The sequence below is a fragment of the Parasteatoda tepidariorum genome, chromosome 4 (genome assembly GCF_043381705.1).
Source record: "Parasteatoda tepidariorum isolate YZ-2023 chromosome 4, CAS_Ptep_4.0, whole genome shotgun sequence".
In the NCBI taxonomy this organism is placed as follows: domain Eukaryota; kingdom Metazoa; phylum Arthropoda; class Arachnida; order Araneae; family Theridiidae; genus Parasteatoda; species Parasteatoda tepidariorum.
Window position 1 is genome coordinate 19553464 of NC_092207.1, and position 13622 is coordinate 19567085.

General features: G+C 29.8%; 1 protein-coding gene across 4 annotated transcripts in view; it reads left to right on the forward strand.

Moving 5' to 3' along the window:
- Nucleotides 1-1499: 1499 nt before the first annotated feature.
- Nucleotides 1500-13622, forward strand: part of LOC107440460 (cyclin-dependent kinase 16) — a 96726-nt gene continuing 84603 nt past the window's right edge. Inside the window, exons 1-3 of one of the 4 annotated variants that reach the window (XM_016053381.3) lie at nt 1500-1883; nt 6882-7176; nt 8740-8838. In XM_016053381.3, the coding sequence (XP_015908867.2) occupies nt 7047-7176; nt 8740-8838 (229 nt within the window). In that variant the 5' untranslated portion in view covers nt 1500-1883; nt 6882-7046. Of the gene's footprint in view, nt 2053-6881; nt 7177-8739; nt 8839-13622 lie in introns of all 4 variants that reach the window. The other 3 variants (XM_016053402.3, XM_016053386.4, XM_016053394.4) reach the window with 3 other exon arrangements.

Consider the following 13622-nt stretch of genomic DNA (forward strand, 5'->3'; position numbering starts at 1 on the left):
CATATTGTTTCTTCTTATAGTTCTTTATCAGACGTAAAAAAACCATTCTGTAGAGAACTATCATCAAATAAGAAAAAAAAAATTCTTACAAGGAAATTTTTTATAATAAAAATCATAACACTTACCTGATTTCCCAAATGATATTTTCTTTGTTTGAAAACTTTATTCTCAAATAATATATGCATAGTTTATCCCTTCATTACTTTTAGATAACATACCACACAGCAAAATGTTATAATTGTAAGATCTCGATTTGAATTTTAATATACTTAATACTTAAAAACAGAATAGCTGAATTCTAGTTGAAATTATTCTTTCAAAACTAGGAAATACTTACCAAGAAAACGATAAAAATTTATTAATAATCAGAACAAATGATACTATTTCAAGTAATGTGAACGATTCTTTATTGTTGTTTTCCGAATTACATAGATACAGAAATATAATATTCTATAAAGAAGAAGAATATTCTAGAACTATTACAATTCTGTACGTTCTGAATTCACATTTATTCAATGGAATGAAGAAATCAATGTTGACTTCACTTTAATTTGTAATGAATTGAAGACAGAAGAAATTATTTTACCGTAATACGCGCATTTGTAATAGTATGCGAACCCGAAATCGGAAGTTATCAGTGGCAAGTTTGCTGAGATAATAGAAGTTAAAAATTATTAAAGAATTTTTCTTCAAATGTTTGACGTGTTCTGTTTCTGAAAGATTAACCAATATTCTGGAGAGTTTTTTCAAGTTCTTCGTCCTTTTCCTTAGGAAAATTTTGCTTCTTATTTGCTGCTAAGAAAATGGCGTCTGATTCTGCCAATGATTTTGATGGAACTAAATGAAAGCTTAATAAATTAATGCCTGATATTTTCAGGCTCCAGCTAGAGGGCGTACTCGAACATTATGATCGCGAATTGAAAAGTATGTGGTAAATGTATTTTTTATTTTTTTAATTGTTTTTTGGAAAAGTGGGATTTCTTTGAAATTCGTTTTCTTTGTAGCGTCAAGTTTTAAATACCAAATCACTAGTATATAAGACATATTAGCTTGATTCCATCTTGAGGTACCTTTTGATAGATGAAGGTTGATATAGTCGATAATCAAATTCCCTCATTGGTGACCTGCAGACATGATATGAACTCGCCAACATGGTAGATGGTCCACATTAATACAGTTGAATTGTTTAATATATACTGCTCAAAGAAAGAAAAAGGGAAAGATCGGGTGAAGTTAATAAAGTCTCCCGGTCAATAAACAAGAATTAAAAAAAAAAAAAAATAAAAAATAAACATTTGAGCGAAATGCTACAAAAAAAGAAAGAAAATATAATGAGCAAAAACTGATTTAAATAAATAAACAATATGAATCAACTAGTGGAATCTGTTCATCGAGTTCCATCAAAGATAAAATTCTGGAAGGGGAGTAATGTAGCGTAATTACCACTACAAGTATTAAATACCAAATCACTAGTATATAAGACATATTAACTTGGTTCCACCTTGAGGGACCTTTTGATAGATGAAGGTTGATATAGTCGATAATTAAATTCCCTCACCTTAGAAAGAACCGATTAAAATTAAATTCCTGATATAATATTGTTTTTTGATAAAAATTAGAAGTAAAATATAATTCTTAGGTAAAATGGATAGTCCTTTATGTTCTATAGCCACCCATCTGATCTAGAGTCACGGTTATCGATTTTCAGAAACAGAATGCCTTTCTACTAAGAAAATCGAAATGCAAAGGTTAGGTCTAAGCTGATCGAAAAGACTGATTTCGGCTTTTTAACCAATGAGAGAAGTTCTGCTTTTTCTTTCCCGAACGGCAAACCTGTCATGTAATATTGGGATGATATTAAGGAAAATTGCTATAGCCTGCAGGTGAATTTTATGTGTTTTAAACTTTATTATAAATGTGAGTTCTCTTTGAAACTTTATATGATACCAACTATAGGATCATTTTGAATTGATGTGCTTGAATAACCCATAAATGTGCGTGTTGAAGTCATTTGTTTTTCTATTTTTTATGTTGGACATTACGTCATTAACAGTTATGTTTTATTTGTTTACTTCTTTACTCGGCTCATGCTCTGAATAGGGTGTGTGGAATAATACACATAATATAATCAGAAGCATAAATTTTTGCGTTTAATGCCATTTTTGCTCGCAACAAGATGTTGTAAACACTGTTTTAGCTTGTGAAGTTTTGCAACTGTTATCGCTTCGTGTTTATTGCGATTATCATATGTTTTTACTCGTATCAATGCCATCCATCAATTTGTTTTCTTATCGCTTGTAAAATTTAATCATTATGACTTTTTAATCTACATAAATTTATTTTATTTTGATTAATATAACACAGTATTTATTTGATTTATAGATTAAAGTAATACCTTTTTCTCTAAGTTTTCCTTAACTGAATGGAATCTAATTTTCTTGACCTTCTCGTTTTTAATTCTTAGAACCTTTTGATATTTTCAGCTTTTCTAACTTAAGTTTGTATATTACAGTTTATTGTTATGAAAAAAAAATGTTTCAGGTTTAATACAAATTTAACTAGTGTGTGACTGACTAGATCAGGGGCCATTTATATCAAGCATCCACTGTATTTAAAAGTGATATTCACACATTTGAATTAAATTATTTTGCTGGGGTTATTTGCTTACTGTGGTCTGGCGCACCAAATCCAATCGCCGAGGTGCCAAATAGATTTTAAACTTGCAAGGTGCATTGATTTTGAACCCGGGGATGGCTACGAATTATACCTTTCGAGTTGGTCCCTTTCTGTGATGTTGTTTTTAGATTCTCATGGGCCGCTCCCCGGAAGTTGCCAAGACCTGGTGATTATTCTGATATAAATCACAGTATGGCAATCTCCCTATTTGTTTTCTTTTGTTTATTATTTTTTAACTTGTCTGTCTGTTACTTCTTCCTGTACTAAATCCGTTTATTGATGGGGATATTTCAGTTTAGTATGTTTGTAAGGGAAAGCGCTTAATCTTCTTATAGTATGCAGGGCCAGACTTAGCCTAATTGGGGCCCGGGGTAAAAACTTTGTTTGGGGCCCCCTCTGTTTCTCTACTTCAGAAATGTAGAACCAAACTTTATGGAATTATTTAAATATTTCACCTAATTATAGATATATAACAAGATAATTGACTAGAACCTAAAATAGCTCTAAAGTGCCCCCCCCCTCACCCTAAATTGCAGACTAAATAATCATTTTATTGATTTTCTGACAATTGTGTGTCCATCATGCGAAAGCAGTTTCCAAAGTGAAGTTTTCTGATTGTTAACTTTGTCATCTAGCTGTGAATGATTCATATCCTTGCACGCCTTAAGGCGGAATTCTGCTAAATTTTCGCAATTACGTTAGCTCAATTAAGCCAATCAGGAGCCCATATTTTTTTAAACATATCGCATTTTGCGTCATGTAGAAATACAGACTTTTGAATGGCCAAATTTGTCCATCGTAATTGCAAAAATTAATTCCGCCCTTGGAAGCCATGGATTTACGAAATATAGATTTTTTTGTGTTCATGTTTGCGTGTATGTGATTTTTCTTTTAAATTACTTGCATGTTTCTGTCAGGTTGTCACTGATATTGGGTTAGGTACTGGCCCAGAAGCAGAAAGTGCCTAAAACTGTGACGTACGTCGCAGAACAAACGAAATCCTGCAGAACAATTTGTATTTTGAATAGAATTCTCTTTAGCTTTGACCACTTGCTGTTTTCCTGGAGTGATGTTGCTTTAAAAGTGGAACCTTTGACACCTTGCACAAATTTCAGCACATTTATCAGTATTCTCCCTCTCCCGTATCTTTGCCATTCTGAAGAGGAAATTAAAGAATAAGCTTATGGCTATAACATTTTTATAAAATGGGTGTATCAGTGTTTAGCAGACAGCAGGAGAAATCGATCACCTATTTTATCAAGAAAGCTTCTAAATCAAGCCGTAAAAGAATTAAATTCCCAGATTTCCAATTTCATAAAATTTTATATTTTCCCATTTCAGAAGCAATTTGAGAATTGTGGGGATCCCCGATTGACAGAATTGTTTCTTTCGATGGAGATGAAGAAGTTGTTGGAACCAGCGAATGTTTGTATTTGCAAATGGTGCACCATTTGGGCACTTGTCCCTTCGAAAGATTTTTAAGGCAGCCCTTATTTTAATGTTCGGATCATATCATAGGTACTTTATTTATAATTTATCATCATCATCGTCGTCATTAGCAAAAGTTGTACTTCAAAAGTGATTGAAAAAGTAACAAATCAAGAATGTTTGCCTTGGTTTAAAAAATAATGTAGTGTATCTGTGTATGATCCTGTATTTTAATAAGTGAAAATATAGTATTTTAACATAAAGTTGACTTTTTTTCGCAGTGAAATGCTTGCAGAACATTTGTATAAATTAGTAAGTCCTGTTGCAGAACATTTGAAAATATTCTGCTTAATGGGGGTACTGGTACTGAAATCTTTCCTAATTATAGTATGAAACTACCATACTTTGAATTAGCTGTTCAGACCTCTTCTAAGATACACTATTATCAGTCACTTTTCCTCAAAATTTTTAATTCACTTGTTTATTTTTCTCTTGTTGCTAGTGTTTTTCAATTTCTAAATTTTTTTTACCATAAACCAGTGTTTTCATTACAGAAATAAAATGGGAGAGAATTTCTCACCCTTTTATTAATTTAATTTTAATTAATTAATTTATTTAATTAATTTAAATTAATTTATTAATTTTATTGTTAACTTAATTTTTCACCTAAAAATTAAAAAAACACGACTAGACTTGGAAGAAAATATTTTTTTAATTATAATACATTTTTAACATCTAATTTCTAAACTATTGAATACTTTTGCTGCATCATCATACGGAAAATGTTCTCTATATCTACTTTTTCATCAGCTATTCTCATCAGGTTACTCAAATGCTCATCAGTATATCTGTTACTATATTTTGTTTCAATTCGGTTTTGGGTGCTAAATGACCTTGCAGCAGATGCTGAACTATTCCGAATCACTAATTAAATTTGTAGCATTGTGCACACACTTACCTATTCTCTAAGTCTGCCAGCATAGACTTTTAAATTATTTCTGTTATAGAGCAGTGAAGTTCGTTGAAGTTATTTCCATGTTCAAACTTCTTGTTAGATCTTCCAGCATAGTTTTCACAGATTTCAACTTTTACAAATTGCTGTAAATTATCGATGAAGGAGTTTGGTAATTCATTAACAGCAAAAAATAGAGCTAACTTTAAACAATTTATTATAAGGAACTAATTTTTTCTCTCAACACTTGTTGCAGCTGTTTTCATGTCGTAAGACGAAATTTTTTCCGAAATTCGCTAGTTTCGCTCATTTTAAAATGGATTAATAGAGTGCGCGAACTTCTTACCGAAATTTTTTTTTAATGTGAGAAAAGAAGAAAATTTGCGAGATTCTCGCTTTCTTGCGCTGTAGTGAAAACACTGCTTACACTGCATAAACAATTTTAATCCATAGAGAAATATTCTTGCTTGATGTTCTTTTCATTCTCTCAGAACACTTTATAGAATATTAATTTATAGAATATTAAGCTTGTTAAATATTAGAAATCTCTTGTGACCAAAAATATCAGCAGTCAAAGCAATTGTTCTTTAATTTATTCTTCAGTTTTCATATGCAAACTTCATTGCCAATCCTGATTATTATGCTTTGATATTCCCAAAAGTTAAAAACTGTTTTCAGGCTCAAAATATTTCTGGATTTTATTTATGCTATTGTTGAGAGATTCTATAGGTTTTTAGGTAAAATTCATCCTAAATTATTTCAATTGTCCTTTCCAATTGCTTTAAAGAAAGTTTAAAAAATAATTCCAAACTATTATTGCCTCAGGCTCTTACAAAATATTGAACATCTAACCTTGCATCTGTGTATGTACTTGCATCTTGAAAAATTTGGTTACGTTTATGGTTTATACCAGTGTACAAAAATTGTTTCCAAGTCATTAACCAATGCTTTCAAAATTATGGTCAAAAATATAAATTTAATTCTTGATATTTTCACATATTTCTTCATTTATCTTATCGTATTTAAAAAACGATATTGAAATACTAATCATATAACTGCTAGAAAAATTATCAGAGAGCCACATGAATTTAGAATAGAAACTATGCAAATAGGCTGTGTCAAATCAATGTAATAAAAAAAAAAAAAAATTAGGATTGAAAAAATTTTTTAAAATTTAGTAGCGAAAACTGCTGACAAAAATTTAAAAAGATATATAAATTTACTATGGACTTGCTACAATTCAGGTACTTAAATAAATATTATTCAAATTCCGAATTCAAAAATCAGTGATATATATACTACATCAAAGAAATTTTGAGAATTTTAAACTATGCTACATATTTAAAATATGCTATATTATAAAGTTTAATTATTATGCTGTTTTTTGCATAAATGTGTAAAATAATTTACACACTAAAATATGTCTATAATTTGTTTACATTATAGCTTAAACTTTTTTACATGTGTATAACTTGTTATATTTTTGAACCATTAAATAAACAATTAGATAGTATTTTTGGGCCACTAAATTTTCATTTGCTGGTGTGAAACCTATAGTTTATCTAGAACTCCCTTAGGCATTCATCAGGACCCGTGGCCGTTACTATAGTAAGGAGGTACAACTACTTCAAGTGGGGGTGTGGGGTCATTGTTTAGGACTGGTTTTGGGTTAGGCTACCCTCCCTGAAATGCCCCATTTTTTTTTCTATAGCAGCATATGACCTCAGACTTTGTGACGGGAGAGTTCTTACTGTCGATAAACTATATGTATATTTATTTGTCAAAAGTGTGTTTTATTTACTTATTGTTCCTATTTTTCTTACAGGTATCTGCAGAAACTATTACACCCTCTCCCTGTCTGTTAAAAAGCATCATTCCATGGTGCTTATATTTTAACGTCCAATCAAGTGCCTTTTTAAATCCTGCCTATTATATAAAGCAATAATTTTAATTAGTTAAATATTAGGTGCTTTTAATTAAGTAATGATACATGAATATGAAACGCTTTCGTCGACGCATGTCTCACACCTTTCAAGGGCAGAAAACAAACAGCGACAATGGTCTTTCAAATCTCGCAGAACGTCTTTCATTACAAGAAAATGGTGACATAAATAAAAATGGTAAAATATTCATTTATTAGTATATAAAATTTATTCACAGCTCCTTTTTATGCTTTTTCTTTAAGAACTCGATCTGTATTTTGCTATTCTTTCTGTCCCAAAATAAAGTATTTTGTCATAATTGTAAATATTGCGCAATGTCTGTAATTTTTCTTCTAATTTTACTTTAATGACTTTTATTTTTAAAGTTATATTGTAAATAAATAATGTTACCTATATAAATTTAAATCATACAAAAAAAGGTGTGGCTAATAATGGCAAATACTGAAAGTAATGCGCATTTTCTGGGAAAAGTAGATTTATTGATCCTATGGGTACAAATAGTTAAAATTCTTCAAAATAGTTCCCTTTTGCATCAATACACTTGCAGAGACGATTCTGCCACCCCTGGAAGGCACCCTGGAACTCCTGGACAGGAATGCCTCTTAGGAACCTTGTAACATGAGCTTGAATGTTCTCCACCGACTCCCAGTGCTTTCACTTCACCTCTCTTTTCAGTCGGGGGAACAAAAAATAGTCACACGGCGCCAAGTCAGGGCTATAGGGAGGCTGGGGCACCAAGGGGGTCTTACTTTGGGTCTGGTAGTTTTTGCTCCTCCGTCAACACCTTCGGCACAGGGTTTGCACAAACCTTTCACATTTGCAAATCCTCCATCACAATCCCGTGCACCACACATTTTGTCAAGTTCAGGGTGTTAGCGATTGCCTGAATGCTTAACCGACCGTCTGACTTCAAAATTTCATGCACACGCTGGACATTTTCATCGGATCGTGCTGTAGTTGGGCGTCCAGAACGAGGCTCGTCGGTGACCTTCTTCCGACCCTCCTTGAAGGCCTTGTGCCACCTTCCATACTGAGATCTCGAAATGCATTTCACCTTAAAGGCGTCTTGAAGCATGTGATGAGTTTCCGTCGCATTCTCCCCAAACCGCACGCAAAACTTTATCGCTAACCGCTGTTCCAGCGAACACTCCTTCACGCTGTAACTCGATCGAAAAATAGACTTAGCGCAAAGACATGTCCTACCTCTCCTACTACTTGGAGCGACCTGAGACTAGGCACATTTGGAAGGACAAATCCCCCACCACATTTTTAGACCAATCTGAGTGCGCTGCGATCGATAGTCGCGTCACAATAAAATCTTGCGCATTACTTTCAAAATGCACCCTGTATATGTTTTAATAATATGTAAAAAAAACTATCATTTAACCCATTTATTAAAATATAGTGATAGAATTTAAATTTGTATGACAGCTTCAAGTATGGTTTCTATTAACTTGCACAAAAATTTAAATATCGTATTTTTTAAATTTATATTTTTTCATGCATTTTTTTTATATCTAATACAGGCATGTGAATTGTTAAGTCAAATGTGTATAGACTTATCTAGTCTTTAAGTTACTGGTTTAGTACCTGTCCGTTTTTGAAAATCTTTATTTTCACGAATGAACTGAACAATATTTATTCGATTGATCAGTATCTTTCAAAATATAGCAACAATTGAGATGAATTTAATAATATGTAAATCAATTTGTATATTTAATTTTTCCTTTCTACTTTTAGGGGGTCATCGTTTGACTCTTTTTGAAAAAGCCAGTAGGCGTTTCTCTTTTTCTACATCAAGAATAATGGATTTCCAAAACAGTACTTCATCCATATCTCGTAAGTTTTATTTTATATTAATATTTGAACTTCTGGGGCAAGGAGCATTTTACTTTTCAATTAGATATAGTTTAAAATGCATGATATATAAAGTTGGGCGAAAAATAAATAAATTGTATGAGATATTTTGAATTGTAAAATCACCTTAGAGAAATGGCATTGCTAAATTATGTTGCTTAACAACATTCTATAAAGTTTTTTGAAGTAAATTTTTTTATTGTTACATTGATATCTTTCTTAATTTAATGCGTTTTTTATAATGTGTTATAATTGAATTAGTTATAATATAATGTGTTATAATGAATTGGCTCAGGGAATAGAGCGTTCGCCTTCCAATGAGGCGAACCGTGATCTAATCCAGCGATGGTTGATCGATATGAAACCACATTCTGCTTGCACTGACCGCACTGCTGATGTGAAACATCCTGAGTGGTAGATGGATCATGGGTTAAAGTCCCTTTGCCGTCAGGCTAACTGTGGGAGGTTCTCGTGATGTTCCTCTCCATGTAACGCAAATGTGGGTTAGTTCCATCAAAAAGTCCACCACAAAGGCAAAATTTCTCCCAATAATTGATCAAGGAGCTCCCTTGTCTTCTGGATTGGGTTCAAAATTGCAAGGCTACAGAGTTGAGCATTAGTAGTCATAAACCCCAAAATTGGGTCGACTGTACAATGAAAGTTATAAAATGAAATGTGTTATAATTATGCTCTAACATTTTTTTTCTTAAAGTTTACATTTGATTTCAGTGAAATTTTTTAGATATTTTTTTTAATGCAAAATAAAGCTTTATTTGTTTCTGTTATTTCTTAACTGTAAAAAATATCTGACAGAAATAAGATAAGCTATGTTGCTTATGCAATGGCAACTTGCTCAGTTACATTTGTGCAAAAAGTTTTCCCGTATTCTTTAGGTTTTTTTTACGTGTTTTTCATGTATTTTATTTTTTTGGTTTTAATTTTTTAATATGATGTTTTTTTGTAGAAATAAAATTTCATATGTTGTTGCAAAATGCATTTATGAAGTGACATTATTTATAATAAAATTAATTTATTTATGTATAACTTTTAATTACTTTTATAATTGGTGTGACAAAGCTGCGAAATGTTTTTTTCTCTCTGTATTTTTCAATTTAAGTTCAGATTAGTTATTGCTTTTAAATAAATATTCAAACTATGCTAAAACTTTAAAGGAAATTTCAATAATAATTGAAAATTTTAATTATTATGTACATATTTCACACAGCATAGCTGCATTTGGCTTTTGTGTTGCTAAACTGTTATGTTTTATGTTACTTAATGTGATTCAGTGTAGCCAGAATTTTTCCATTATTTTGTATTCAAACAATATTCAGTTTCAAAGTTTTGGATCTTGTGCATGCATTAAAAACACATTAATGATTTTGATTTAATGAAGTCTGCATTAAAACCAATTGAATGGTTTTCTCATTATGGCTTTTATACAAAGTTTCCACTTGCCTGAAAAGTTACTCATGATCTCTTTGTTTACAATTTTTTTTTCTTTATTAATGTTTTTATTGAGAGTTAGGTTCTTAGTCAAAATTGTGTTGTTATTAAGAAATTCTCTCTTACTGAAATGGTATCTTTAGAGGACGGTTTGATTAAAACTTAATTAAAATGTTTTTGTTAAAGTTTAAAAATTAATTAAAACGTTTTTGTAACTAACACTAACTGTCAGCCAAACATTGGATTAAATTAAAAATAGTCTTGTAGGAAATAAATAAATAATAAGAATAAATTTAAATATGCAGAAAATGAGACAATTCTGTAGAATCTAGACTTCTAAATTATTTAAATTTTTTGTTGATTTGCTTAGTTTTTAAAATTTATTGTAAATAGATTGCTGTATTAATATGTTTCATTAAGCAAAAGTACATACTGTCTAATCAATTACTAAATTTTGAAATAACAGTAGTGTGTTATTTCAAATTATAAAGGGAATACATCGATATATATATTATATCATTTCATTATGAGCCATACACCAGTATTCCATGCACTGATGATTTTTTTTTCTTTAATGGTTAAGTGCATTTGCCTGCTGTACATTCAATGAGCATTTCCTGTTAATTTTCTTAATCTGTTTTAATTTTATATTATTTACTATCAAATAAATGTTAAAATATTAAATAAATTTAAAATCAGATATGACAAATATTTAAGCACTAAAACGACTATGGACTGATGGTCACAAGAGAATGTCAATTATGGCCACATTGAGGACTAGGGTTGTATTGATTTAAAGTCAGATGTCAAAATTGATTTTTATCGACTGGCTTTTTTTGAAAAAATTATTGATTGAAATAAATATTTGAAAAGTAATTTTTTTTGTTGTGTTTTTGTGAAACAAAATTATTTATTCAGCTTCTGAAAGTGGTTTAATTTTTATTGCAAGCTTTCAAAATGTAGGACACAAAAACTACATGAATATTTTATTTTATTAAATTTATGTAGGCAACTAGTATCTTTCAATTTAAGTGTTTTTGATTAATCCTTTATGAGAAGCATGTTTTTTATACATTTACTAAACCATATACTATGTACTAAAACTAAAATTTCAATTACTTTCGTTTATGTGTCAAAATGTTGTACGGCAATTTTGTTATGTTTAAATATGTGAGAAAAATTTTGCATTTAAAAAAATTAAAAAGAAAATCATATTTTCTTAATTATTGTATTTGAAAATTAAAAAAAATATTTTACAATTTAATAGGCATGACACATTTATGTATACATCAGCTATAGAAAAAATTTTTCCTTTAAGAATTGTTTTTATTTCTACCTACTGATTTTGTAATATTCTAGGTAGTTTTATGTACTTTCATTTGTTGTCATTGAACTCCTTTACTAATGATGAAAAAAGAATGTAATATTTTTAATATTTTAGATGGATAAAGTAGCCTACTTTAATAAACTTGAATAATTAATAGCAGAACATATTAAGAATCAACTAACTATCAAAACTAAAATTTTAATTGTAAAAAAAATTATGCCCCCTTCCCTTCCAAAAAAATGAATATAAAAAAATTCTATTAACGAAATTTCTGATAGGTTTTGCTAGTAAATGTTTATAATTCTTTTTCTTTAGTTTGTAACCATTTTCAAATGGTCACACTTTATATTAAATAATTTTTCTTTAATTTTGTCTTTTTTAAATGAGATACAGATCTTCTATTTAGCTCTTCTGTAGTTGCATGTATGGTGAGGAAAGAAGTTTCTTTCATTTATCATTTAATTGGTGATCTCATTTTAATTGTTATAGTTTCAATTGTATTCCAAATTAAAAGTATTTTGCTCCATTTAGTTCATATGGAACTTTATAATTTAATGAAGCAATTTCTTGCCTTTTTTTTTTATATCAAACATGAAATCATTTCTACATCTTGCACTGTAAAAAATCTTCTGGAAATTAATGCTAAGGATTCTAGCAATTACTTGTCTGACAATTTATTATTTACTGGTGCAGATCTCTTAAAAAATCCAAAATATGAAAGATTCCTAATGATGTTAAAAAGTGCTTATTTTAAATGTGCAGCCTATATATTTATTAAATTGTCTTTAAAAAAAATCATCACTAGTTAAGTTTACTGTTTTAGATCTAGATTTTCGTAGAACGACTCCCTATTTCTTCTGCTTTGAAAAAAATTGGAAGAATCTTTGCCTAATGTAATGTCTGAGGATGAATATACAGCTCTTGACAGAAAGTTAAAAGTTCTATTACATAAATTCCAGCATTAAAATTTTATCTGAAACTTTTGATATGGAAAATTTCGGATGACAGTCTTCAAAATCAAGCTAAATTTTGGGCTTGCAAAGTACCACTATTTATTCAAGTTAGTAAAGGCTGTATAAACATGCTTTCATGAAACGTGTGTAGAAGGTGCATTTAATTTTATGGACAATATTATGACAATGAACAGAATTTCAATTACTCATTGAAAGTGCGGATTCTAACTATAAAATATTAATAAACAATTCTATGTCTATAGAGATATTTGGCTCGTAAGTTCCTCTAGATAAACCAATTGAGGAGAATTATGCTAAAAATTGAATTAGATTAGATTCAAACAAAAAGCCCGATGCACTATAACTATTGAAAAGAGTGAAAATTTGATTCTACTGATTGTTCTCCTACTACACCCCTTCAGTGCCATCAACGTCTCCAACTCTTATTTTACCCCTTTAGGCCCTTAGAAAGGACTCAGATGTACCCCCCCCCCAAAAGGAATAAAACCAAAAGAAAAGTAAATTGTGTCAGAAAATATGTTTAAGAAATATATTTTTTATAATTTATACTTTAATTTTTATTCATTATTAATATTTTCTTGATTTTTTTTAAAAATTTATAATTTGTTTTAAGTCTGATATAATTTTAATATTTTCTATTTACTCGTGATTTATTTAAGATTTATTTCTGATATTTGAAGAGTTACATTAAGTATATTTTCTATAGGCTCTAATCCCTCTTATTTGTGTAAAATATTTAATTTGTGATATATATTTTTATTTAAAATTATGATATTTAATTTTTGGTACAAAATTTTTTATTTGGTATGCATTGTTTGTTAGTTTTGCAGATCACGCATTTCATATGTGTGAAGGTTGGGTATATATTAATTCATTCTGTCCTTGAAAAATTTTTCAAGGTTTCTTTTTTAAGTGGGTAACGTTTCTCCCTTCTAAAAATGATGTTAGGATCTTAAGTTTTGTCACATATCTATTATTACATTTCGAGATTAATTAGTAGTATGTTATATAAATTTTAT